The sequence below is a fragment of the Sinocyclocheilus rhinocerous genome, unplaced genomic scaffold (genome assembly GCF_001515625.1).
Source record: "Sinocyclocheilus rhinocerous isolate Xijiao unplaced genomic scaffold, SAMN03320098_v1.1 scaffold2194, whole genome shotgun sequence".
In the NCBI taxonomy this organism is placed as follows: domain Eukaryota; kingdom Metazoa; phylum Chordata; class Actinopteri; order Cypriniformes; family Cyprinidae; genus Sinocyclocheilus; species Sinocyclocheilus rhinocerous.
This window is the reverse complement of record NW_015652304.1, coordinates 1,352,065-1,377,130: the sequence shown is the minus strand read 5'-3', so window position 1 is coordinate 1,377,130 and position 25,066 is coordinate 1,352,065. Positions and strand designations below refer to the sequence as shown.

Sequence of the window (25,066 nt, the reverse complement as noted above, 5' to 3'; positions counted from 1 at the left end):
TTACAGAAAGAATTAGAGAGAGAGAGAGAGAGAGAGAGAGAGAGAGAGGGGGGAAAAGGCAAAAGGAGGGACATAAAGAAAAAATATTATTTTCCCATTATTATTTGAAGTTTTTATTGCTTAAAGGTACAATAGGAGATCTTGGAAAATGCTAACTTTAGCCTGATAGCACTGAAAGCGAACGTCCCACCCTTCCTGCAATCGCCGTCCAAAGCCACGCCCCCTGAACGCATTTACACTCACAGACCAGAGACAACATTACTACAATAGGTTACATCAGTGGTTCCCAATTTCAGCCCCCGCTCAGGGAGTGGGGAGCAATGAACACTGTGTAGGGATCATATGGATTGGCACACAGTTCATGCACGTAGCTCGCTTCTACGCGAGGACTGGGAGGACTGGATTAACCGCTGGGCTACATCATGTGTCATTCACCGGTGAGAAATCTTTAAAATACCAGGAATACCAGGAAGGAAAATCGGGTTGTTGATTTGTCTGCGCGAACCGGGTGCGCAGAGGTATGCAGATACATATGTTGACAGGCAGGTAGGACAGCATATTAAAACGCTCGGACCGAACGTTTTGATTAGACGAACATTTCTTGATCCTACACCTTCCACAGAATATATAAATACAGACAAATACATTTAGACCACTTAACTTAATGATTGCTATCGGGATGTGAAGAGACTTTCAACCAGCATAACAAAAAATGTTTCTGAAGACAATCACCTATTGCACCTTTAACTTAACCTACCAGCGTACTTCAATGAGTCTTCATGACGAGGGCTCTCTTTCCGCCTGCTTCACGACGACCGCCTGTCTGCTAGTGCTGCTGCGGGAGTCAAACGGGAAATTTGCTATTATACCTTTCAAATAACATTACAATAAAACTTGTAAGGTAATTAAGAAAAGTGTATATATGCGTTTTATTCTCTACTTACTAATTTTTGCACAGTATTTGTGAATGGTAGTAGCTATTCAAAGTGTGCAAAAAAACATTTTTACCAAATAGGTTTGCCAAAGACTATTTTAGGCTGCAGGTCTTTCTGCCCCAGGGAAAGTAGAATACATTGAATACATCAAGGATCATGGCTGCGATCATCGAACATCTAGAGAAGATGAATAAACATCAACAAATTAAAATTGATTCACATGCATCCAAACTCACATACATTTCAAAAGGTGCAAAATAAAGGGATATTTCACTCAAAAATGACAATTTGCTGTTAATTTACTCACCCACAAGCCATCCAAATGTAGGTGACTTTTCTTCTTCATTTCAACACTAAAGAAGATTTTTAGCTGAAACTGTGGTCCTTGGTGATTCATATAATGCAGGTCAACGGCTACTGGCACTATGAGAGTCAAAAAAACATACACAGAAAAAACGAATTTAATATTGTGGCTCCTGACGATACATTGAGGTCTTATGAAGTATAGTGAGTAAATTAACAGCAACTTTTCATTTTTAGGTGAACTATCCCTTTAACCTACCAGCATACTTCAATGAGTCTTTATGACAAGGCTCTCTTCCCGCCTGCTTCACGACGACCGCCTGTCTGCTAGTGCCGCTGCGGGAGTCAAACGGGAAATTTGCTATTATACCTTTCAAATAACATTACAATAAAACTTGTAAGGTAATTAAGAAAAGTGTATATATGCGTTTTATTCTCTACTTACCAATTTAACGTTTGATTTTCATCTTTTAGATGGCTCTCTCTGCCAGTGCCTCTGGACCGCTGCTTCAGCAAATTCACAACGACCAAAACTTACCGCCTTGTGTTATATCGACCAATCAGCGCGTTTGTCAAGGCAGAATTTCAAACACGATATTAAACAGAGACATAGAGCATAATTTAAATAAATTGATATTTTGAGTTCATTACACTTAAAATCTTAATTCGAAAGTTGTTTGCTCACAAATTAGTTAATTAAACATACCTGTTTAATTTTTGACACCAAAACTTGGCATTTTAAGTAATGTTAAGTTATGATAACTTGATTTCTTTATTAATGACAACATTGGGGTTTACAGCCACTGTCAGTATAATTGCCATTTTTTAATAATTTTGTAAGTAGCCTCTTTTGGCCAGTGATTTGATTACATGAACTTTTACCATGGAGGCCCAAACCTGAATGAATGAATGAATAATTAGTAAATAAATAAATGCATAAATACGTAAATAAATAAATGTAACAATGGGAAAATAAAGGAATTAATTAACTTTATCTGTATTAATTTTCACTTAATGTTTAATCCTTAAATACTATAAAAAAAAATTCTATCTATCTAATTTTAATAATTAAAACTTTTTGACTCATTAATGATTAAAACTTTAATTTTCAAGATTCAATTGCCATCTTTTTTTAAAGTAAAGCTAAAATAAAGCATATTGTGAAAGTAGATAGCTTTAGGTAGTCATATGATCACATTGAAAGTCAGTCACTCAAGTATCATTCCAAGACGAATTTGTTTTTAAAAAGGTCAGCGTCACAGAAAAATGCAAAAATAGGTAAAAACTACACGTAATGTAAATATGACATTTGCATTGTTATGAAAATGTATAGGTAGCCTATAGGATAGGACTACTAGCCATTTGTGATATATTGTGGCACATTTCATGTATTTAAGAAATACATTAAAAAAATCTAATAAAAACTTTTTTTCTGATACAAGCACAGTGGTGTTTTCTTAGTGAAATTAGTGTTATATTGACACTATTAACATATATATAGCTTCTGTGAAACACAATTACATATTTAAAGAATGTATCATTGTTTTTGTCCATACAGTGAAAGAATATAATGTATATATGTATGTACTTACATATGTACAGTACTTACATGTACAGTACTTACAAACCTATACAGTATAGTACATACATACAGTACTTACAAACCTATACAGTATAGTACATACATACAGTACTTACAAACCTATACAGTATAGTACATACATACAGTACTTACAAACCTATATATTATAATTATATATACAGTATATATATATATATATATATATATATATATACTAGAACATTTTTAATATTTCAAGTAAAAATGTTAATATGTTACAAACAAACATTAATTATCATCAACTCAAGCACTATTATATTTGCACATTAATATTTACCAGGATTAATAAATGTTTATTGTTAGTTGTTAGTTCATGATACTACATTAACTGATGTTAACAAATTGAACCTATAGCTTTTCCAAAACGTTTTACTTTTCCTCCTTGAGCTCAAGTTCAGACAGAGGATATTGCCTTTTGAGGATTCTGCTTAACAAATGTAGTTTCTGGATGAAATCAGGCAGTGCTTAATGTTCCTTTCTACAATGCAAAACAGACCTGTGGAAATGCATATATAAGAACTCCTGCTGAGGAGCTGCTATCCTTCAGTTAGTCCAGCTATGGCGCTGCACATTACTCTGCTTCTCACCACTGCTTTTTTCTCCAAAGGTACAGTGCAGGCTTATTTTAGTATCTTAGTATATTTTGAATTAGTTTTTATTTTTATATTTCCTGTTTTCATTTTCATTTTTGTTATAGTTTTAGTAATTTTGTGTCTTTTTTGACATTTTTATTTTAAATGGCTAATTATATTATATCATATTATATTATATTATCATTAACTTTTATTTCACATTTAGTTTTATTTTATTACATCAAGACAAACTAATTGATAATGTAAAATGTGGCCTTGGAAACTAGCCGAGATAAATAATATTTTAATATTTTATTTCAGTAGTTTTAGGTTTGAAGTAAAAAAAAAAAAAGGTTATGGTTTTAGTTTTAGCTATCTATATAGAGTTTTTATTTTAAATGTTTATACTATTTGTTTCTAAATGTTAAAATCAGATATAAGATGCAAACTGGTTTCCTGTTTAAGATTGGTGCTTCCTTTGTTAACAAATCATGCTGACACCAAAGTACTGATCAATGCATTATTTACCTTATTTTTCAGCACTGACACTGAGGTGTTATGGATGTATACCAGATTCTGCTAAAGCATGCACACAAAATGTGATAGCCTGTCCATCCCGTTGTGGCTCCATAACCACAACCGTATACGTAGGTAAGAAATAAGATGATCATGAAAAATGTGTAAATCGTGTTGGGGTTTTGTAACTGAAGGGGTTTTTATTTTGGTCTTTGTAGACGGCAAAAAAGTGGAAAGCAGCACTGCAAAGACTTGCGCAGATCCTGTTTCGTGTGTTACTGGGAGCATGAATTCTGGACAAAGCAAAGTGACCCTCAACTCCCAATGCTGTAATAATATAGATTTATGCAACAATGTAAATGCACCAGGTACTTCGATTATAAGATTTCAGTTTGAGGTCTTGACATTTTATAGATATATATTTAGAATTTTATTTTATGTCATGTCTACATATAACCTGTACAGATTTGCCACTAAAGCCTCTAAATGGGAAGAAATGTTTCACCTGCAATGCCACTGCAGACTGCAGACGTACAATGGCTTGTGAGGGTGATGAGACTCAGTGCTTTATTACAACAGGTGAACCTTTTATTATTATAGGCAAGGGAAGTATGACACAAACAGCATAAAACAATTACAAAATAAAAGACATGGAAACATGAACAAGACAAAACCCAAACACCACATTACATTTACACACATATATTTTGTAAATTTTATATTTTGGATGCGATTAATCGTTTGACAGCACTATAATAACCCTTATTTTTATTTAAATCTATACATAGACAGAATGTCAGTAATTAGCAGTTTTTATTTAGGGCTTTAAACGTCACACCAGTTCTTCTTTTTTGTCTCTCAGCTGAGGTTGATGGAAAGAAGGTGACCACGAAAGGATGTTCAAGCAAGTTGCTCTGTGGGAACGGAACACTGGCACTGGGATTACCTGTACAGTCCTATGGCTTTGGTGCGAACATGAAGTGTTGTGAGGGGAACCTGTGTAATGGCGCTCAGAGCTTGAGAGTTTATTTCCTGATGCTGGTACCACTTCTCTCTCTATTTGTCTTCTGATATATGCTCTCTTTCAGGTTTTTATTTTTATTTTTTAGAGTTTTGCTCTTAAAAAAACACTTCTCTCTAATTTGTGTTCTGGTATAAAGATTAGGCCTGTTTCTATAGTTTTATCATTTAATTCTAATGCAATGACATCTAGGCCTATACATTTTTTACATTTGGTTTAAGTGTGGGGCCAATGTACATGTTTTTGGAAGTTGGTTGAATGAGCCTCAGGTGATCCACATCAAAATAAAAATAAATAAATAAAATCCATCTCAATGGCCCTTTTCACAGACCGAGACACGTTTCCAAAGTTTTTAACATCGTAAATCTAAGGTTTTTTTATTTATTTTTTTAAGATTAAGCTTATTTAAAAAAAAAAAACATTGTACCTTTATGAGACTATACTTTGTGTTATATCTATTTGAGCAAATGGAAACGCAAAACACTGTAGAAGCGTTGAGCCCGGAATTCATTGAGGAGATGGGATCCTCTAGTGGTGGTGGAGGGAACTGTAGTAGATGTAGAATACTTATAAAGATGCTTTTCTTGCTTTCCAGACTGTTTAAAATGATCTTGTTTCTCATTTGTGTATCTTTATGTATATATCTATGCCATATAACCTGTACAGATAGTCATTTAACTATTTTCAAGTAAATAAACGGTAGTACTAAAAGTGTAGTTGGCTAAACATGTTTTTTCGGCGTAGTGATTACCATTTGTATAACCACAGTTTTACCACAAATACCATGGTTAAACAATGGTTAGTGAAGCAAAACCATGGTTAATTTGTGGTTGCCATAGTTTAACTATAGTAACCATGTTTTTTTGGTTTTATTTGTAGTACAACAATTTTCGTAAGGGAGCTGCTATTGGCTTGCTCTACAGTGGTTAACTAGGATTGTCAGCCAACCTATATTTCATGTTTCATGTACATTCTGGTTTTAAATAAAATGTTATAAAATAATTTTTAAATGGGACATATCATTAAAAAATCCTTCAATATTTGAAAAAAGCAAAAAAACAATACTGATTTAAAAAGGTTTCGGAAACTAAAAGTGACCATTTCCATAAGAAAATATGACATTAAAAGGTAAGAAAAAGAAACGGTGTCCTAACAAACTGTGAAAAATATCAGTAGAGAGACTGAAGAAACTTATGGATTTGGTTGACCTACCAACGTTGATCTTTGTTGCCCTAATTATAGTCCTATTACTGTAAACTGCTATGATTGTGGCATTATTTGATAAAGAAAGGTTTCAGTGCAGGCCTGTAATGAAAAGACTATAAATATATATATATATATATATATTTTTTTTAAATAGTTTTGGTTTTAAAAGTCTTATTATTTGAATTAAAATGTTAAAAAATAAAATAAAGATGTACAACATTAAACTGACATGAGTTTGTTTGTTTAAATGAATTATTATTACTACTACAACAGAAGTAACAGAGGTACATATCATTGGAGGGCCATCAAAAATTGTCTTGGACAAAGGGGGACCTTGTAATCCAAAATATTTGAGACACAAAAAGTAATCCTTAATTAGACAGAATTGTGTTTGTGATAATTAAAACCTGATTTACTTCCTGCTTTTTGTTTCATAGCAAAATAAATGTAACAACTATACAATAAGCAGTTACTTTGTTTACGCTACACTATCTATACACCAGCATTTTGTTCCTTGTCATTTATAAAACCTAATTTCTATAGTCTGTGATAGAGATAAGCTGCAGGCCATGTTACTACAGCACACTAACATTAGCTTCAGGCAATAAAACTGCTCAGTGCAGGTCGAGCATAAGCTGTTCTCACATCCTGATCATATTCCCTCTTTTTTTTCCCTCCCACTTCTTTCCTGTTTATATCTGCTGCCAGATACATTAAAAACATAAAATATGCCATGAAACATTCATTCTCTATTTCTCATACTGTATATTATCATAACAGTATCCATCAATAAACCAACAATTTTCAAGTTTCCAGTTTCACTATAGGAATTTCAGCTGGAAACATTATGACACGTTGGCAGCACTTTTTTTTTGAGGGATAGTATCAGTTTCAGCATGTTTCATGTTTCTTCAGAGGCTGAGGGATGTAGTCTCCTGTCCCTCCCTTCTCATCTCAGTCTGAACTCAAATCAAAATGGCACAGCCTCTACTCTTTGTTCTCATCAGTACACTTTTCTATAAAGGTAATTGTTGGAATTTTTCTTTATGCATTTGTTAGTGTTAAGTATGTTTGATTTAATTTTGTAGGGTTTTCTATAGTACATTGTGTAACTAGGAGAACTGTGTTAAAACCAGGATTTAATAGATTAAAATAAGGTTAACTGAACTGAATCTTTGTAGTACGAAATGCAGCAGACTTATTGTATTTCCTTAGTGTCCTAGATTTACTTTGCATTATATCATATTTTTCAGAATTTATATGCTTTGACAAGACTTTTCTAAAAGGGTTAGGGGTTATTCATTTAAATTTGTTGCGCTTAGAGATTTGTTCAATTTCAGTAAATTCCCTAACCTGCTATCAGTGCATACCTGAGACATCAGTTAAATGCACTGAAACTAAAGTGGAGTGTCCTGTTGGTCAGTGTGGGACTATGAGAACCACATCTTATATGGGTAAGTTTTGGGCAGATTGAATATTTGAACTGAAATAGTCATTTTAAAAATGAGGCTGATGTCAAATTCTGCTGTAGGAAACAACACATTGGCTGACATGACTATGAAGAACTGCTCTGAAACGCATCAATGCGTGACTGCATCTGCAAACTTTGGAATTACAAAAATAGTCATTAACAATCAGTGCTGCAATACTAACCTGTGCAATACCCAGACTGAACCAGGTAAGATTAACACCGGACCAAGAATATTATCATGTGACAATAAAATGTATTTACATCCGACATGACTTCCGCTGGAGTACAGCATATTTTGTAACTTTAACTATGCATATTTCAAAGAATCACCCAAGATGATCCCAAATGGAATGCACTGCTACACCTGCAGTGGAGAAGATTGTGCATCAACTTTACCTTGTGTAGATGAGGAAGATCATTGTATCAAGGTAACAGGTAAGATAAGACAAAAATCGTCACAGAGAAAAACAGAGCTCTAACATTTAACATTATTAATTAGATTTGTATTTTTATATTACATATATCCTAAATATATGCTGTACAAAGTAGGCCGGTTTACCCCAAGACATTAAAGCAGCACTATGTAACTTTTGGCGCTCTAGCGGTTAATAAACAGAACTGCACACATCCCGCGGAAGAACATTACAACCGGAGCTACTTCTCTAAGTTTATGTCTATGGCGATTCACGCAGGTATGTGTTACTCCGCAGCGGTGACGACCCGACCAGGCTACAATAGTCCAAATATAAGTACTTATTATAAGTGTACCGTAGTGATTCGGAATAAGACAAAAACGCGGTTTGGAAGATGAATTCATGATGTACTCGCTCATTATATACATTTTGCCAGTTTTGAACACAGAAAAAGTTACATAGTGCTGCTTTAAGCAGCACAACTGTTTTCAAGTGTGAAACAAATGTTACTCATGTTTCTTGAGCACCAAATCAACAGTGATTTCTGAAGAATCATGTGAAACTGAAGTCTGCTTGAAAAAAAAAAAAATTTTTTATACATTTCGCCACCTTGGAATTAAAAGGTTCTATCTGCATTCTGAGCAGTTTTGAGATATTGAGCTTCAAAGTTTTTGCGTTCCGTAGACTTCTGTAGATAGAACCCTTTTTTTCTAAAAAAAAAAGGCCCAAAATTAACATCACAAAAGAAACATCACATAATGTAAATAAGTTGCCACAGAATAAGAAAATGTGAATAACTCCATTTTGACAAAAATGTCAGATAGAACCTTATAATTCCAAGGCGATGATTTGTAATAATATTTCACAATTTTATCGTTTTTACTGTATTTTTGATCAAATAAATGCTGCCCTGATGAGCATAAGAGAAGATACGTAATCTTAATGGCCCCACACTTTTGAATGGTGTACATTCAACTGCATTAAACAACTTTGGTTAGTTTTAAAAATGTTATTTGCTAAATATGAGATATAATATGAGTCTAAGGGTATTTCTGACATCAACATGTCACCGGAGTCGAGTGCTCAGCACTGCAGGCAATGAAACGGTGTCATTTTTCAAAGTCTCACTGCCCCAAATGAGATTCTTTTGTGTCAATGTTGTTTTAAAGGTTTTGTAACATTTTTTCCCACTTCATCATTTTCAACAGTCTTTAGTGATGGACAGATGATGACGATGAAAGGATGTGTGACCAGAAGTTTTTGTATGGGTGACTTGTCCACCAAGATCGGTCAGTCCAGCATAGCGGCGGAACAGAGCTGCTGTAAAGGTCATCTGTGTAACAGCGCTCAAACAGCCACTCCGAGCCGCTTCTTTCAGCTGGGGATTCTGATGTACGCCATACTACAGACGTCATTTTGAGTTTTCAATTCTCATGATTCTCTGAGGTTTCAATTTTACAAAAAAATTAAAAATAACAAATAAAATCCAGCCAACATTCTTGCATGTTGGTTATATCGATTAAATGATCATCTAAATATATATATTGTTAATGCCTGATTCTAGAATGTGAGTATTGGTGACATTAGAGTGCTTGTCAAGATGTTCATTTTGTATATACTGAAATTTTCATTTAGCCATTGTTGACTCTCTTTTCAAATATTCAACAAAAACAGATATAATGGCCAGTAACTGTGACTTACTCTTCTGATCTTTTTTTTTTAAACTAACATATCTTTGGTCTGAACAACCTATTCCTGAGAGACTGGTGTGTAACGGTGTACAGATGTTTACTGATTATATTTTCCTTTCAAGAGGGTGTAGATTTAGGTTTCTACATGGAATGTAGTTTCGATACACTAATATTTTGTTGCACAAATCCTTATGCCTTGGGCCTCTGAATTGGACAAAGGAGATGAAATCTGATGATCTCAAAGCATCTCTTTGTGTTAAACTTCTTTTTGGGACTTTTGCAGACAGTAATATAGTATATATTTATATCATTTCATTTAGTTGATCAATATCACACGAAGAGTGCCATTTTTTTCACGCAAAAATCACAAATGTGATATTGATTTTATATGTTGGTTAGGGGGACCCCCCCCCCCCAAGAGCTTTGACACAATTCTAACACTGTATATATATATATCAAAAGTTTGGGGTCAGTGAGACTTGTTTCTTTAATGAATTTATTTGATTAAAAATACAGTAATATTGTGAAATATTACAATATTATATACGTTCTTATATAATACACAATATTTGTATTTACTACATATAAAACCTTTTGTAACATTATACATATCTATATCACTTTTGATCAATTAAATGTTATAAAACTTATTAAAATGTATTTTATTAATTTATTGTGCTGAATACAAAAAACCCCCACAAACTTTTGAACTGCAGCATTCCTTACGTTTTTCCCTGATAACTATTTTTAGGTTAAATTATGATTTTAGGATGCCAAGAACGAAGTCTTCTGAATGCATTTACATCTGATTTACATGATTTTAAATGTCAGACACATCACATTTGAACTAAAATAAATAATAACAATAATAAAAAAACACCACATAGTAAAATCATTGTGTTAAATTATTTTTTAATCCACTCACATGAAATTACATATTTTCCCTCCAAATAACATTTATGCTTGGGTGTTCTGTATGAAAATTCCAGAGACATGACACAAAGCTAGCCAGCCCGATAGTACTCCCTTTCCTCCCCATATTAACTACTTCATAGCCACATGCATATTAGGCAAGTATCAAAAGAAATTAATGGAAAAAGGTCAAAAATAAAAAAACAAAAACAAACCCATTTCCTGGAGAACTAAATCACACTAGTATTTCCTACTGCTCTGCTTGTAGAGTCATACAGTAACAGTATCAAGCAATATGTGCTCTTTGTTCTTAGGGTCCTCTATACCTCGTAATTAACAGGGAATAAGTAAATGCCATTTGCAGGGCACCAAATGCCTGGAATAAGAAACTTGAAAGAGACATAAAATGGAATGCAACTTCTTTCTTGCCCATCATTTTGCAGGACATGTGAGCGAGCAGTTCACTGTATGACGTGTGACGCTGCCATTGCTTCTTTCCTAGCTAAAGCCTAGCACTGCTGTCCTCACCTCTACTCGAAGACAAGGGCCGTTTATAATGCAGACGCTTAAATTGCAGGTGTACATAATGACCATGACAAATGACTCCTCGCCAGAGATTTACATACAGTATACGAATAACAAAAGGGTTTAACTTGCAACTTTGCCCCACCCACCTCCCGTTACACAAATCCTTAGAAAAAAAACCCCCACAATGACAGGGAAGGAAGAAAGCAAGGAAGGCGCGAGAGTAAAAGAACTAAAAGAGACAGAAGTTGACGATGAGGTGGTCTCAGTGTTGAGCTGGAACGATGGCAGGTGAATAACAAGGGAAGGACGGACAGTGCGTGACTCAGTTTTCTCTGCCCTCCTCGGTGTCCTCGCCGTCACCCTGGTTATCTGAAGTCCACAGCTGTGAAACGGAGGAAAGGACACTAGTTAGTCATGAACACCTCAACACCTGCTCCTAGTTAGTCATTAACTGAGCAAGCTACATAAAAAAAGAATGAATGCTAAGAAACTTTCTTTGAAACTAGGGCTAAAAATAATTGCGAATTTTTTTTTTTAATAAGTTATTTAAACCGCTAATAAATAAGACCGCAACTTACCAAATGAAATAAAGCAAATAAACCATTTAAAGTCTTTTATAACAATGGTTAAGCGCTGGCTTAAAAAAATCCTGTTCTCAGCTTTAACATTAATAAATTATTATCTGGTGTAAACATGCATAATATGTCTAAGAGTAAATATGTGTCATAAAATGGTTTTGTACTGCTCCTTAAAACCCCAAAAAATATTGATTTGTGATTTTTTTGGAGGCAAACCAAAAAACAGTTAACAGACATTTACATTATTCTGGCAGATGAGTAAAACAAAATAAACGTTACAAAAACTTATAATTTATTAAATTTTTATTCAACTTACAGTCCTGGTTTAAATGATCAGTGTCTTTCAATTCTTTTTTTGAGGTAATTAGTGTACAATCTCTCTACATAAACATATACATGTGTATATGTATGTATGTACTGTATGTATGCCGGTATATTTGATATATATATTGATTTTATACAACAGTTCAATGAACAAGAAGTTAATATTAAGAGACTTGCGTTTTAGACACCATATTGAATATTTTCTTGCTCTATTTCGCCAGTGTTCACTTTCAGCGCTGAGGAGTGTTGAGAAAAGAACCCTCACCGGGGAGTCTAGCCTCCCTTCTGATATCAACCAATCATCATAGAGACGTAAATTACGTGATATTAGTTTGAACGTCTGCCGCTGCGCTGATAATGTACCAAGTACTAATGATGAGTAGCGATATTGAATATTTGATTGCCAACAGATTTACCAAGCTGTCATTCAAACAGTATATATACAAATTTAAAAAAAGGGAAAACAGCCTAAGCTGGATATAGGCTACAGCAGTCGGCTTAATTAAATGGCGCAACAGACAGCTCTCTTTTAACACAGACTTTTAAGAAGGGATGGATGTTTGCTTCAAGTGATAGGCCAGGTAAGTGAAATAATTTACGTTTTATGACTAAAAGCAACCAAAAAGCCATTTTAAAGTGGTTAAGCAAATAATAATAATAATAATAATCGGCAGGGATCCCAGACCAATACAATTAGTGTGCCTCCTCTATTTTAAAACCCACGAGCCGCCACTGGGTCTAACATTAGTTTTTAGATACAGAAATTTAATAAAGTAATCAAATGTAAAGTAGCATTGCATATTTTACTGTATAAATTAAAGATTAATCTTTATTAAAGTTACAAAAGCTATTTAATTTAAGAGTAGTGAGAGATTTCCTTGTTGTTGCTGTTTGATTAATATTAAGAAAGTGCTGTCACTTTAAGAGAATGCACTGATACAGTACGTTCAGCCGGCTATGTCTGCTATGAAACTTACCAAGACGGGCATTTTGACAATTTTTGTGTGAATTTGTCGATTCAAACAATACTTCAGAGAGAGCTTTATATTTGCGCAAGTTCTGAGGCGCGGGTTCACGCGCTTCGGATGAGCACGCACACAAATCTCCAGATGTGGGCCGAATCTGGGCCAACACTACGTTGCTGTCTGGGCTGTTTGTTTTAAGTGATGTTATTTATAACAAACCATAATCTGGGTACTGTCTTACGTTTTAAAATCACAAAGGGAGTTTGGCTCAATCAGGCTAACGTGACAGTCACGACTCATGCAGCTGTCAGGTTTTCTTTTTCTTTTGTTTTCACTCGCGATCTTTACAACACGCATTACATTACGTATTTCATGGCACACTCGTTTTATGCGTATTTGGCGCCACCTATTGTTGTGGGTGTATTATTGACATGTCAAAGTCTAGACCCTGAATATAAGACGACCGCGTTTTTTCAGATGTATTTCCAAGAAAAAAACATCGTCTTATATTCGGGACAATACGGTATATACACACACACACACACACACACACACAAGCAATTCTTTGACAATAGTGAAATCTATATACTATTTGTCTATATCCTATAGTTATAACGTTATACATTAACTATAACAATGCTGTTGGAATCAGAACGATTTATTCCAGCTGATGAATGATAAAACATTGACAATCAATGAGAATTCACCTGACTTTAGAGAGCCCGAGGATTTAAAACGGCAGATTATACATGTATATATTATTATGGACACTAATAGTTATCGTTCTTTGTGTGAACGGGCCTTAAATCTATCAGTGACCTATAGCCCACAAAAATGCATTTAGTAACTGGACTAAATTAACCGGGTAATTTTAATTTAACCTGCTACTAAAGAGAAACTCACTGTCAAATTGTCCCGAAGTAGCTGCATGATCAATGTGCTGTCTTTGTATGATTCTTCATTCAGTGAATCAAGCTCTGCAATGGCCTCATCAAAAGCCTAGGAGAAAAAGATCAACCAAGAACAAGATGAGTGATAAGTTATGGGCATAAGATGATAATATTTTGAATTGACAATATAATTGTGGGTAACACTCTTAATATTGTTTATTAGCCTGTGTGCGTGTGGGTGTGTGTTAACCTTACCGTTTTGGCAAGCTTACAGGCCTGGTCGGGCGCGTTGAGAATCTCGTAATAAAATACTGAGAAATTGAGCGCAAGGCCCAGACGAATGGGGTGTGTGGGCTGCATCTCTGCCTTACTGATTTCAAAGGCATCCTTGTAGGCCTCCTGTGAATTGCCAATGATAGCTGGAGATACAAAGAGAAAATTGTGTGAATGTAGTTGCATATTTTCAAGATTTGATGATAATTAAACAACATTTATATAATAAGCTTAAAGAATAATTTGTGTAACCATTTATGTCTAAAACGTCACTGAAACTGAACTATGAATTGAAATTTCAATTTAAACTTGGTACTGAATTAAGCAAGATCACACTCACACCTGTGCTAATGTGCTGAATATTTAAACTTGAAATATTTAAACTTTTAAAATGAACAACTTGTGTGATTTTGCTTTATTCCTTTCCTTCAATTTTGAATAAATTCAAAAAGTAAAATGAAATGAGGAATAAGCACCAAAAAGATTATTTTCAGCAGACATGAACAAACACTGCTGTAAACCAGTGAAATGACTTTTTTCACTAGGGGGCGTTAAAGCACAAACTTTCCATTTAGGACAGTTCAGTTAGAAAATTTTATAAAGCTTAGCACTAGGCACTTTTAATATTACACTTAAGAAAAATAAAGAGAAGAAAACATTGTCAGAATTGAGCTATTCTGATCAACCAACAAAAGACAATTTAAAATTATGAAACTATATTTACAATTGACTATATATTACCTATTTAAATCATCACAAATTATTTTTATTTTGCCATTTTTAATAGCACTGCCATCCTGATAACTGCAATCACCCATTGTAAAATATTTTTTAGCTTATAACACATTTTTAGATCCATTTCCTCTGTAGAAGGCAAGTCTCTGCTCTGCTTTCACTATGCGTCGCCTATGACTTGACAGACATGAAGAGCCACAACTGTTTCTTCAAGAAGCCATTTCTGTTTGATTGTACTCTGCTGCTAGCAGACACAAATCAGTCCCTTTAAGGCAGGTCATGTCACTCGGTGGCCATCTTTGAAACTTTGCACTTTGCAAGTGCAGCTCCTATCTCTTTGAATGGGGAAACATCAAATTCTCCAAAACTGTTCACTAAGCTTAAGATTAAATTTCATATTTGAAATCACCAATGAAATCTGACAACAACTGTATCATAAATGTTGTTTATTTTGCTCAAATACCGTTAAAAAAACTTATTTTTCAGGCTAGATCAGCCAGTGCACATGCGCAGTCCTAACCGCACGTCTCAGAGCGTTGACTGTGGGCGAATTCCAAGCGGCTTTTTTGTGCCCTTCAAGGGCACTTCGGGAAGGTGACGCCATTTGTAACTGAATCCCTTCACAAAGGGCCCTTCCAGAAGTCCGTTAGCAAAGGGAACATGCGATGGTCACTTCACGAAAGTGATTTCTGTTTGTGATCATGTGATCTTCAGTTAGGAGCTCTTGCGATGCATTTTAAAGCAAAGTTGGGGTTGATTTCGACTTCACATACAAATGTAAGTAGGATAGGCTGATTAAATTTGTCTATTTTAATGTGATACAAAATATTTTTTGTCAGTGATAGAACTATGATTTAAGACGGTAGTTTAAGCATGTTTAGTTTGAAAAAGTTTAATAGTAAATAAGACACAGTGAGACGATATTTAAATAAAATAATAATAATGCTCTGCCCTTCTAAGGGAGTAGGGCATAGGGATGCTCACTTCTGTTTGGATTCGCCCTGTTTCTATAGCAACCGGGACTTCTAACAGCAGCTGCAGTGACGCACTCACTTTACCGATTAGCGATTGGCTCTTTTGCTCAGAAGGCGGGGCTTCGTTCCATAGAGTGGCCATACTGAATGTTGCATTTTTCTAGTGTTCATTTTGTCAGCTATTTTCATTTTAGTCTTAGTCCCGTGTTAAAATGTCCTTGTTAGTTTTTATCCTATTTAGTCAACCTTATCCTATTTAGTTTTAGTCAACTTTTAGTTGACTAAAAGTCTCAACTACCGCATACCGTGATAAAAGCATTAGCAATTAATCGCAACATGAAAATTTGATACCGGCATATCCCTATTTAGTTATAATATTTAGACAACCATGTCCTGTTTTTGTTTAGTCAAGTTTAAGTCAATGAAATGTATAAGCATTTTAGTCAAGTTTTAGTCAATGAAATCTTAGTCACATTTTCGTCATTCTGTATATAATGGTTAAACTGATAAAAAATATTTTTCTCAAAATTACAATCGTTAAAAGCATTAGCAATTAATCGCAACATGAAAATTTGATACCGGCATATCCCTATTTAGTTATAATATTTAGACAACCATGTCCTGTTTTTGTTTAGTCAAGTTTAAGTCAATGAAATGTATAATGGTGTATTTTACCTCATCTAGTGTACTGATTTATTATAGGCTTTTTATTATATAATTTAATACCAAAGACTTATGCAATCTCTCGGTCTACATTATGACAACAGCTAAAACAAACGAAAAATATTATAACGGTGAAATTCCTAGTAGGCCTAATTCCAAATGGCAATAGCCTATTTCTCTATTAAAACAACAGCGGTTGAGTAAGCGTATTTATTCAGCGATCACAATCGCAGAAAATGTATCAATGTAACAGCGAAGCTCTGATTCGGGGATTTGAGCTCCTGATATCTGGCAATCGCACTCATAAAAGCTCGCGTGGTAGAGGCGTGTAGAGCAGACCGCAATAACATTTTGTCTCCTTTTTTTGACGAAAATAAAGAGGTTTTTGGTAAAGTTTGTATCTCTTTGAATACATTTTAGTCTCGTCTTATTTCGTCAACGAAATTGCATGTTGATATAGCTTGCCGTAAAAATGGGCGCGGCCATTTGTAGATTCTATGTGTCTAGCTTCCGGTCTCATCCGCGTCCAGATATTTTTAGCTGTACAGAACCGCTCCTTTTGCTGCTTGATATTGAAAATTTATATGTCTTACCATATTATTTTAATTATCAACACACTGGTTTGTAGTGCAAACAGTTTTACCGTTTACTGCATGTTGTTATTCTTCTCGGTTTTTCCCTATAGCGGCTAATGAACCGGAAGTCTCACCCATAGGCTTACTTCCGCGTTGAATAAAAAGGTGGGTAGTCTTTGACACAAATCTCTTAATAAACCTCAAGATTTTCAGAATGTGTTGCTAACAACTTAGCACTAGGTATAAGATTTCACAGTTAGAATGATGTAGGGCCTTTCAGTCAACACCATTGTACCAAGAGTACAGTGAGTACTAAGCATCTGATGGCTTCAGTGAGAGACAACTGAATCAATATAAAAAGGGAATTATATTCGATTTCCTTCTTAACAAGACAGAACAGGAATCCGACAAGCTGTGAAGCAGCTCTGGAGCTCCACCCACACACAGGATCTCATTCATTCAGTAAGGTGGGTGGACTCGCATGTCTGCACCTGTTCCAATGAAGGAAGGAAATCAGACTGCTAACAGTTTCCCCTGTAGACCTAAAGACCCTCCTTTTATTATTTTTTCTCTCTCTCTTTCCCATAACTGAATCCTAAGCCACACCCTGAGAGCCTGTCAACCTCCTGGCACAGGAAGGCTGCCGCAAGATTCTTCCTGTTATGCACACTGCGGCCCTGTTCCTTTCTGACTCTACCAAGACAGACAATGGAGAGCAAACCATTTCAAGGTTTATATAGTATCTGCTTTAAATAGAATAAGCCTGTGAACAGTGTCTGGTAATTACCTAAAACTACAACTGAAATGTTTGAGGTCGGCAAGTTTCTTTATATATATATATATTTTTTTTGAAAGTCTTATGCTTACCAAGGATGCATTTATTTGATCAAAAATACATAATTTTTATATTGTGAAATATTGCTACAATTTAAATAACTAATATAACATAAAAATTATTTAATATAATTTAAAATGTAATTTATTCCTGTGATGGCAAAGCTGAATTTTCAGCAGCCATTACTCCATTCTTCAGTCTCACGTGATACTTCAGAAATCATTCTAATATGCTGATTTGCAGCTCAAAAACAATTGTTCTTATTATTTATCATTTCATAATAAAAAAGAAAAAAACAGTTGTGCTGCTTATTATGGAAACCGTGAAACATGTTTTCTGGATTCTTGGAAGAATAAAAAGTTTAAAAGAACAGCATTTATTTGTTGTAACAAAGTAAAAGAGTCACTTTTGATCAAATGAATTCATCTTTCCTGAATAAAAGTATTCATTACTTTCCCTCCCAAAAAAAATAAATAAATAATTTGAGGCAAAAACATGGTACCATTTTACTATTGAATTTTTCACTGAGGGAGGCAAAGTTTATGAATGGACCACAACTGATCACCACCCCCCCAAAAACAGATCCTCTTTAGAGATATCCACCCCCTTACTTCCTCTCAAGCTTGGCTTCGTGTCAACATTTTGCGGAAACGTTACATTTTTAGCAGAAGTTAGTATGGTCATAAGCAGGTGGTGGAGACTAGTCACTACCGCAGCTTTGAGAGCCATGCAGCATTGTTCAAATGCCTACATCATTAACTACTAGCTAACACAATCTGACATTGTTAACCAGATTTAATGATATAAGGAGCTCCAGGGGGTGCTAGACATCCATCTCAATCTTTCTAGTACATTTAAATTTACTAAATTCACCGCAGAACTTTTAACATTTAATTGAACATAAAGAATACATTTCATTTACACTGAAGTCAATGAAGTCCAAAACAAACCATTCTGGACCACAGTAACTTTCAATTTAAGGACCAAAAAAGGGAGAAAAGAAGAATAAAGTCATGCAGGTTTGGATGGAACAACCTGAGGGTGAGTAAATTTTTGGATGAACTTTCCCTTTAATATTAAGGATAGACTTAAGAGAATGGCTTACAGCTTTTCTCCTCTCCCACAGCCACCTCTGCTAAGTAGCGAAAGTAATCGCCTTTCATTTTCAGATAGAAGACTTTACTTTCAGCCGGTGTCGCCTTTGGGATGAGGTACTTGTCCAGAAGAACCTGCGACACACAGACAAAAGAGAAAATCCATATTAGCGGTTTGTCAAATGGTTTCATGTCCTGGTTTCAATGTGGTAGTAGGAAAGGGGGAAGTAGTCCAGAGTACAACAAGAGTCAACCAGTAGTAAAAAGATGAACAGATAAGATAGAGCTCTGTAAAACTAGTTTGACAACATGTTACAAAAAGAGGCCCAGGTGAAACCATGAAACCTCTCGAGCAAAATGTGTCCGGCACCGGGATGCCATTTACTGTAAACACCCTTCACAGTAAAAGACCCTTCACTTAGTCCCAACAATGTGGTTTCTAGAATTTCAGCATTCTGGGCATTTTTAGACAACAACCTTGGATTGCCTTTAGGGCTGACAGAGGCCCGACGGCTTGTGGCAAGACTGCAGTTTCACAGATGCTTCTGAGACTTTCTGTTGCAGGGAGGGAGGAAGGGGAGAATGGGAAAATTGACTATGCTGTGTGAGCTAGAGCTCGTGGAACTAGGTCATTGAGGTTGCTGGGCTGTTCACAACTCGACTGGCCTGATTGTAGCCACCCTGAACAGAACCACAGGCTCGTCGTTGCAACACAAGCATCCTTAAACTCTCCAATGACGCCCTAACAAACCACCTTAAAGGCACAATTAGACTTGTGCCGGTATTCGGTAATGCGATATATCACGGTAATGAATATGCACAATATTGTTATCGTGGGCACTTCTAAATACCGTGAATAATTATATATTACAAATTATTCAGAATTTTGAATGCATTTTAAGAATACTTTTCCCATAAACTGGTCAAAATGCACAACAGCGCTGTTCAAAGGAATATGCGCCCTCTAGTGGCAAAAAATTACATATTGTGCCTTTAATGATGGAGGAAGTCTTATTGGAGCAAATTGATTCGGTCAAGGTCACTAATAAATATGGATCATATATTCTCATCTGATAAGTCTGTGACCTTACATCAAAGGTCAAAATCACAGGACTTTACAGGCGCAAAAGATGCAGGGATTTCCATAATCAGAGGAATCGTTTAGGCATTTCAATTCAAATTAGTCATTTAACCTTGTTAAGTCACATGTCACTGATGAACCAATGACCTACTTGTGCTTTCAATGGTGGGGAGCAATGCATGGCATCAGAACTAGACTTGTGCCGGTATTCGGTAATGCGATATATCACGGTAATGAATATGCGCGATATTGTTATCGTGGGCACCGTGAATAATTATATATTACAAATTATTCAGAAAACTGCCAATTAAAAATTCTTCTGAACATTCATTAATCTTAGGTATTCCAATATTTAATAACACGTTGTTAAAATCTAAAGTTGCAACTGTGTTATTTAATGAGCTAACATGAACTAAGACTTGTATTTTTTAAACAAGGATTAATAACTTCTGTAGCAAATGTAGTTATTGCTCATTGTGAATGTTAATGCATTAACTAAGGTTAACTAATGAGGTCTTATTGTAAAGTGATACCTATTGGTCTTTATAGTTCTTTTGCACTTTAATCTGTGTAAAACTTTTGACTTTATACATTTTTCTGTATTGCTTTATTGCATTTAAATGTTCAGTTATTTTTGTTATAAGAAAAATGTTATTAAACCTGTTATACTGTATCATGACAGCACTTTTTTAAACTAAATGTCAATACCGTGATAATACCGCATACCGTGATAAAAGCATTAGCAATTAATCGCAACATGAAAATTTGATACCGGCATATCCCTAATCAGAACACAATTCCATAATGTAGCTCTAAGCTGACAGACACAGTTATGGGTTTGCATAACCATCTGCTTCCCCATCGTCTTCATCAAGTCGAGACATGTGGATGGAAGATCACAGCAGCTTGTGTCAGGAGAGCGGTTTTATCTTTTCATTTGATGTGTAGATAGTGATAATAAAGTGTGATTTGCCAACTGCCACTCACCACTTCATCCATATAAAATAACACAATATAAAGCTACATTCACATTACCGAAACTTCAGTTAAATTTGTGAAAAAAGTCCATTGTCTATTGTCATTAGTGTAGAGTGATGTAAAGCTCAGGTCACTTTCAAATCAAGCAGTTTTCTGAATCTGTGTGACCGTTGTGAAATCTGTGTGGTGAAATCTGTGTGGGGAAATCTTTCATCCTCACGCAAAATTCCCATTCGCTTGGTTTGCTATTGAAATGACTGAAGTTTGCTGGGAAAAAAAATAAATAAATAACACTGAGCTACAGTAAACGTGACGACGCCATAACTATGACAGACACAAGCAAGTAGTTTCCATATATACTACATAAAGAAATGCAACAGAACAACTTGTACCTGAACTTCAGGGGTCTCAACCCTCTTTTTAGTTGTGATATACTGTCTCAGTCTAAATTACATTCACACTGGTGTTTTAGAAGCCAAACGAATTAGAATATAATAATATTATATAACAAATTCTTAATTTGACAGAAATAATGCTGGAGAAAAACTGACTGAAGTAAATAGGCATGTTTTTTGCATTATGAGTGTGAAAACAGAGAGATACGTGTTCATGAATTTTTATAATTGCCTGTGATTTTGCTGCATTGCACAGCATTTTTGCTTTCTACATAGAGAAAAAAACACTTGCCATTGAAATCTTGTCCTATCATGCCTGGGTAGGATGTAGTGTAAGGGTTTTAAAGTACTAAATGAACATTAAGTTACATAATATTTAGGAATTAACATGAACTCATAGTCTCCTTTCATTCTCCTAAATGCAAAAGCGGTGAAAGTAAAAAGTCCCTTTGGCTGTAACGTGGAGAGCTGCAGATCAGTGGCCCAAAAAACTGGAGCTCAGCTGCTGTCATTATGGGATTAGAGGTGACTCAACCTGTGCGCTAACACAGCCCTGTGGCCTTCAGCCACTTTCATGCTATGTCCACACAAAGTCAATTTATCCCCTCCCTTCAACACATCAGGCAGCCTGGCCAAAATACTTATTCTACTTTGGTTTGAGCTCATCGTCACCAGGACCTGATGAAGAAGAAAGATAAGAAAACATATACTGTCCTAATGAAAAGTCATGCTCATCAACAAGCAGCTGTAGTAAAGTGTTGTACTGTGCCCATGTTTGGTCCACAACCACATTGTGGAGTTCAGCCGTCCTCATGCTCTCTGGAGGCCTCTTCACTTCCCACACCTCATTACATAGCCTCTTCTCTCCCACCCAAGCAGCTGCTAAAAGCTAATTAGCTGCCTCTCTCACTTACTCAGACATTGGCCGAAGTCTCAGAGTGAGTATGTTTCTCAGGGGACTTCACTTATGGCTTACTGAGTTGAAGTGGACTTAAAACTCATGTCTTCTGTAATGTTCAAGGACTTGGTGATACGTTACTAGCACAACTCAAGTGTTTTTTCACTGGTTGAACTCACCAGTCTATTGGCACAACTGCAAAAAAACAGGTGAGATAAAAACAACAACAACAAACAAACAGATGAGTTACTTTTATTTTACTAACCCATTTTTGGACGTTTTATTTTATACTAAGCTGTTTTTTGACAATATTTTTTAGAGGTGAATTTAACCATAATTTAAATTATTTGAACTTAACCAAATATTATTAAAAATTTAACAACTCATAATAATTCTTATATCCGAAACATTTACAAACAACTTTTCTGTTCCACTACCATTACTTAAAATGTGCAAGCTATTTAATGTTAACTAACTGACAAATAAATAAATAACCAATGTTTTAGCAAATTCACTAAGTATGTCTCCATTTTGGGATGGAAAGGACAACTTTTGTCAATCTCCTTATTAATCTATTTTACATTGAGAATACTGTTACACTCAAAAATCCATTGCATTACAGAAGTAAAGTGAATTGCCAACAATGATTCACAATGACTTTAAATTTATAGACACATTTCACCCTAAATTCAAATATCACAGCTTTTTTGTGAACCCACTTTCTGTGTATGACCTCCAATTCAAAATAATAGTTTACAGGCATTAGACCAGATGGAGCCTGTATCAAGCAAAATGTTCTAGCTTTTTCGGATCTCTAATTCTTCCAAAATGACACAAAGATACATTTTAGATAACAGCATGGTGTTCTTAAGCACAAGTACACCTTATATACAGTCTGCACAATGTAAGGCAAGTGTTTAGGAACCTCATTACATAAAGTCTATGCAATGTGAATTTCCGTGCTCTACAGAATCTATATAAAACTGTCATTTCTGTATGCAGAAACAGAAGTTAAATAGACCCTGACCCCTTAAATCTGTCATCAGGGCTACAATAACTGTCCCAAGGTAAGGACACCTGTGCATGCATTGGAACAAATGAGATCAGGCCTGGACTAATAGGCTTGGCTAAAAGAGGGCCTTGCTCATGTTGAGTAATTAACGCAAGCAGGATTATCAACATGCGTTACCCACCAACACTTGGAATAAAGAAACAGGGACAAGAGCAAATGTGCGTATATTGTGCGTATCCCTGGGTAAGAATAAAAACGATTGGGATTATCTCAGTTGTAAGATCCTTACCAGTACATCATTGCAGATGTCCTTCAACTCCTTCTCGATCTTTTCCCGATATTCCTTGACCATTTGCTGCTTCTTATCGCTGCCCTCCGTCTTCTGCTCGATGCTGGAGACCACTCTCCAGGAAGAACGGCGGGATACACACATACACACACACACGTGCTGTAATATTTATCTATGGTCAGTTTGCTTCATCTGTCCTTTTTTATTTATCCATTTATTTATTTATTTTTATTATTGAATATATGCAAGAACACTGGACAAACATCCTTGCGGAAGTGCTGAAAAATTCCACAGCAGTGAATCAATTTTGCTGGCATATCAGATATCACAAGATGTGCTGCTGTGCTACTCTTCTGACCATGCACATTATATAATGCCATGCATATTATATAAATAAAATATAGCTTGGCTTTTTGCACTAGCTCGCTCTTGTCCATGGCTGCTCAGTGCTGGGGAAAATGAGAGTTACAGAGTTCAGTCAGACACCATATCTGATTTATTTAAGGTGTAACAGGCTACCTACAAACCTACCCTGAAAGTTTAGTCCAGCAAGAACGCAAGCTATGAAGGGCATAGGAGGCCATTTTTGTTATGTGATTAAATAAAAGTATTTAGTTATAAATCAATGACAATAACATTTTTTTGATTTAAACAATTTTTTGACAGATTCCTAAAATGTGTTTTCTCTTTATTATGGCAGGTGGTCTAATAAATTGTTAAGCACTATGTTTTCATAGCATTCAGTTGGAACGTTTGTTTTAAGGACATTGGGCAGAATGTGGAATAGTGTGTTTTTGTCAATAAAATAAAAAAAAGAAAAGTGTTTGTTGTTAATCCGATTAATCGTGAAAAATTAATCGACCAACTAATCGATTATCAAAATAATCGTTAGTTGCAGCCCTAATGATTTCCTGCTGATTACAGAACCAGCATTACTATCAAAATGCGCATGACAATCGCATTCGATTAATCGTGCAGCCCTAAAATACACATAACATTGCTTTCGTCATTATACAACATAAAATCTACAACAAACCGTCAAATAGGTGCTATCTACGCGCACCATTACTTTAATCTAAATTATGGAAAGCCTTTAGTGTAATATCAAAAAAGGGAAAACATAAGAGAAACGGAAGGAACCAAAAAGCACTTTGCAAACATCAAAAATTCTGATCAAAAATTCTAGCTGCCAATCTTGCACACAGCAAAAAAAAAAAAATTATACCATAAGTATTTGCCCTCCAGGGGCGCATTACATTGCGAAGAAATATGCGGATGTGCTGTTCTCGACAACCACGCCCAGTTCCCATAGCTATTC

General features: G+C 35.2%; 2 protein-coding genes across 2 annotated transcripts; one reads left to right on the top strand and one right to left on the bottom strand.

Moving 5' to 3' along the window:
* The first annotated feature begins 7,149 nt into the window (after positions 1-7,149).
* On the top strand, positions 7,150-9,478 carry negaly6 (neuromast-expressed gpi-anchored lymphocyte antigen 6). Its single transcript, XM_016520595.1, has 5 exons — positions 7,150-7,198; positions 7,515-7,628; positions 7,706-7,852; positions 7,970-8,080; positions 9,267-9,478. Exons 1-5 carry the CDS (start codon positions 7,150-7,152, stop codon positions 9,476-9,478), a joined length of 633 nt encoding a protein of 210 aa, XP_016376081.1.
* Positions 9,479-11,335: 1,857 nt separating this feature from the next.
* LOC107714665 (14-3-3 protein zeta/delta-like) lies at positions 11,336-23,892 on the bottom strand. The gene is made up of 5 exons (XM_016520594.1): positions 23,749-23,892; positions 19,107-19,230; positions 14,202-14,365; positions 13,960-14,055; positions 11,336-11,571 (listed from the first exon to the last, which is right to left on the bottom strand). The coding sequence occupies exons 1-5, from the start codon at positions 23,890-23,892 to the stop codon at positions 11,512-11,514; spliced, it is 588 nt and encodes a 195-aa protein (XP_016376080.1). The 3' UTR covers positions 11,336-11,511.
* Positions 23,893-25,066: the final 1,174 nt, after the last annotated feature.